The following is a 2,128-nucleotide window of genomic DNA, read 5'->3' on the forward strand; positions in this document are numbered from 1 at the left end:
AAAGGAATGTTCCACTGAAATTGGAAGCAAAAGACACTATTTAAAGAACTAGGAAAATAAGCACTGGTCAGAGCACTGCCTTCCAAAGGTTCATAATAAATAACAGAACAGCAGGACCATGCAGACCTTAAGTCAAGATTTGTTTCTAGATTCCTATGTTAAAAAAAAAGTATCAAAAAAAAAAAATCAAGAACAACCCTGGCTGACTTTCCTACATTTAGCATTTGGGGTTTTTTTGGCTAAACGACTGTTACTTTATTGTAAGGAACACAGGTATTGTCAGAAAAAATGTTATTTACAGAATGATTATCAGACTGATTACATAAAACACAGATGAAAATATACACCTTCAAGTTTGAGATAAGCCAAGCAAATTCACTGCTGATAACTAAAGCACTTTCAGTAAGGCGACAGTCACCAAACATCAAAATTGAACCACAAAACTACTGAAGTAACAGACAAATTGGGGAATGTATAGGTAAAACAGATCAATGAAATTGGAATGATTTATAATTAGTATCCCAGAAATCATGGAGCTTCATTAAAATTCTGTTTTACCACATATAAAACTGAAAGGAAATCTTTACTCCCAGACTGATTTCTTCCAAATACTGAGCAGCTGTTTTCTTAATGCATCTATGTAATGCTTTGTACTCTACATCTTAGTCTACATCTCACCACATGTAAGTGCATGATTAGAAACTGTGCTGAAACCAGGAAAAAGCGCTTCATAATTCATAGGCGCAATAAAGTCACAACAACACTCAGCTCCAGGTTTTGGAAGCAGTCGTGTAAGAGGTGAAGTTCTAGAAAAGGGACTTTGATCCCTGATTTTCAAACTCTGACCATGCATCATTCAATTCCATGAAGATCATTTTGGCATACTGCTCATAAGGTTGTCCTGTGGCCTGAAAACAAACACATTAGAAGAATAAAATTACTAGGAATTACGAGATTTCTGAAAGTTCTCACCCCTTTTATATTTGCCATCTTATTCAACAGCTTTAGGCAGCTGTGTGAATATAATTTTGCAGACACATAGCTCTCTCTAATCTTACCCAAAGTTTACCACAAGTATTTTAAATAAAGCCAAAGCCTTGGTTTCCTTACATTACTTCAGACTTTCAGTGCAATTTATAAAGAACTGAAACTTGGCAAAAAACAGCTTCCAAGCTTTTCATATACAGTTTTAGTTAGTACTAGTTAATGACCAAATCCAGTAATTTATTTGCTTCCTAGATCATGCAATAGTGTACAAGAATAAAATATTTATTTAAGATAACTCTTTATGGATGGGATTTCCTAGAGAAAAATCTGTTGCTGATTGTAAATGATGTTAAGATTCAACATTAACAACACAGCACTTCCTGTATGTTTGCCTTTATACTCAGAGATAATACGTTCCTGATTCTCAGCCTGTTACACAGCAGCCCTGCCTCTGGGTCAGTGCAACTCCTGTGGTTAATAAAGATCCAGTCCCACAAGATGAGTGGTCATTTTAACAGGTTCTTTCCAATACAAAAGGGAAGCTCCAGAGCCCTCTCCAGTATCCTTCCCTTTCTTCTGCTGCTTGGCTTTTGCCAACTGTAGCACTCCATAGACACTTTCAGGGACTGCTTTAATTCAAAGTGGCAGTGGAAAAAAAAAGAGGAAGGAGAAAATGCCTCAAATACCTGTGTTCTGGCACTGGTGTGCCAAGGGGCTAACAGAAAGCATAAAAAAAAAAAAAAAAAACAAAAACAAAAACAAAAAACCCCAACCCTACAATGGTGGAGGAAGCCACACAACCAAGACCAGCAAAAGACAGGGGGAAGGAAAGAACAAACAACGTCTTGTTTCTCTGTTACAGATACAAGACATAAAACTTAAGACTACTGCTCACTGAACCACCAGTGAAGGCAAGCCTGAAAATTCAAACCAGGTATATTCAATACTTATTTTTATATCTAAAACACATCCTAGAACAATGACTCAGAACAAGAAGCTACCTTCATACACTGGGAGACTAACAAGCAGCAATGGAGTGCATTAAGTAGTTTTAAAAGACAACTGGAATGTCATTCATCAAGTATTTTTCAACTGCTAATTTATTCTAATGAAGTTCCCTTTTCTAGTTCCCAGTAAATGA

General features: G+C 36.3%; 1 protein-coding gene across 1 annotated transcript in view; it reads right to left on the reverse strand.

Annotated features, from left to right (window-relative positions):
- Positions 1–806: 806 nt before the first annotated feature.
- The window catches only part of GAK (cyclin G associated kinase), a 51,443-nt gene continuing 50,121 nt past the window's right edge, over positions 807–2,128 (reverse strand). The window contains exon 26 of the mRNA XM_010009150.1: positions 807–908. Within this exon, the coding sequence (XP_010007452.1) occupies positions 807–908 (102 nt within the window). The remainder of the gene's footprint in view (positions 909–2,128) is intronic.

Source organism: Nestor notabilis, unplaced genomic scaffold (assembly GCF_000696875.1).
Source record: "Nestor notabilis isolate BGI_N333 unplaced genomic scaffold, ASM69687v1 scaffold22092, whole genome shotgun sequence".
NCBI lineage: Eukaryota > Metazoa > Chordata > Aves > Psittaciformes > Psittacidae > Nestor > Nestor notabilis.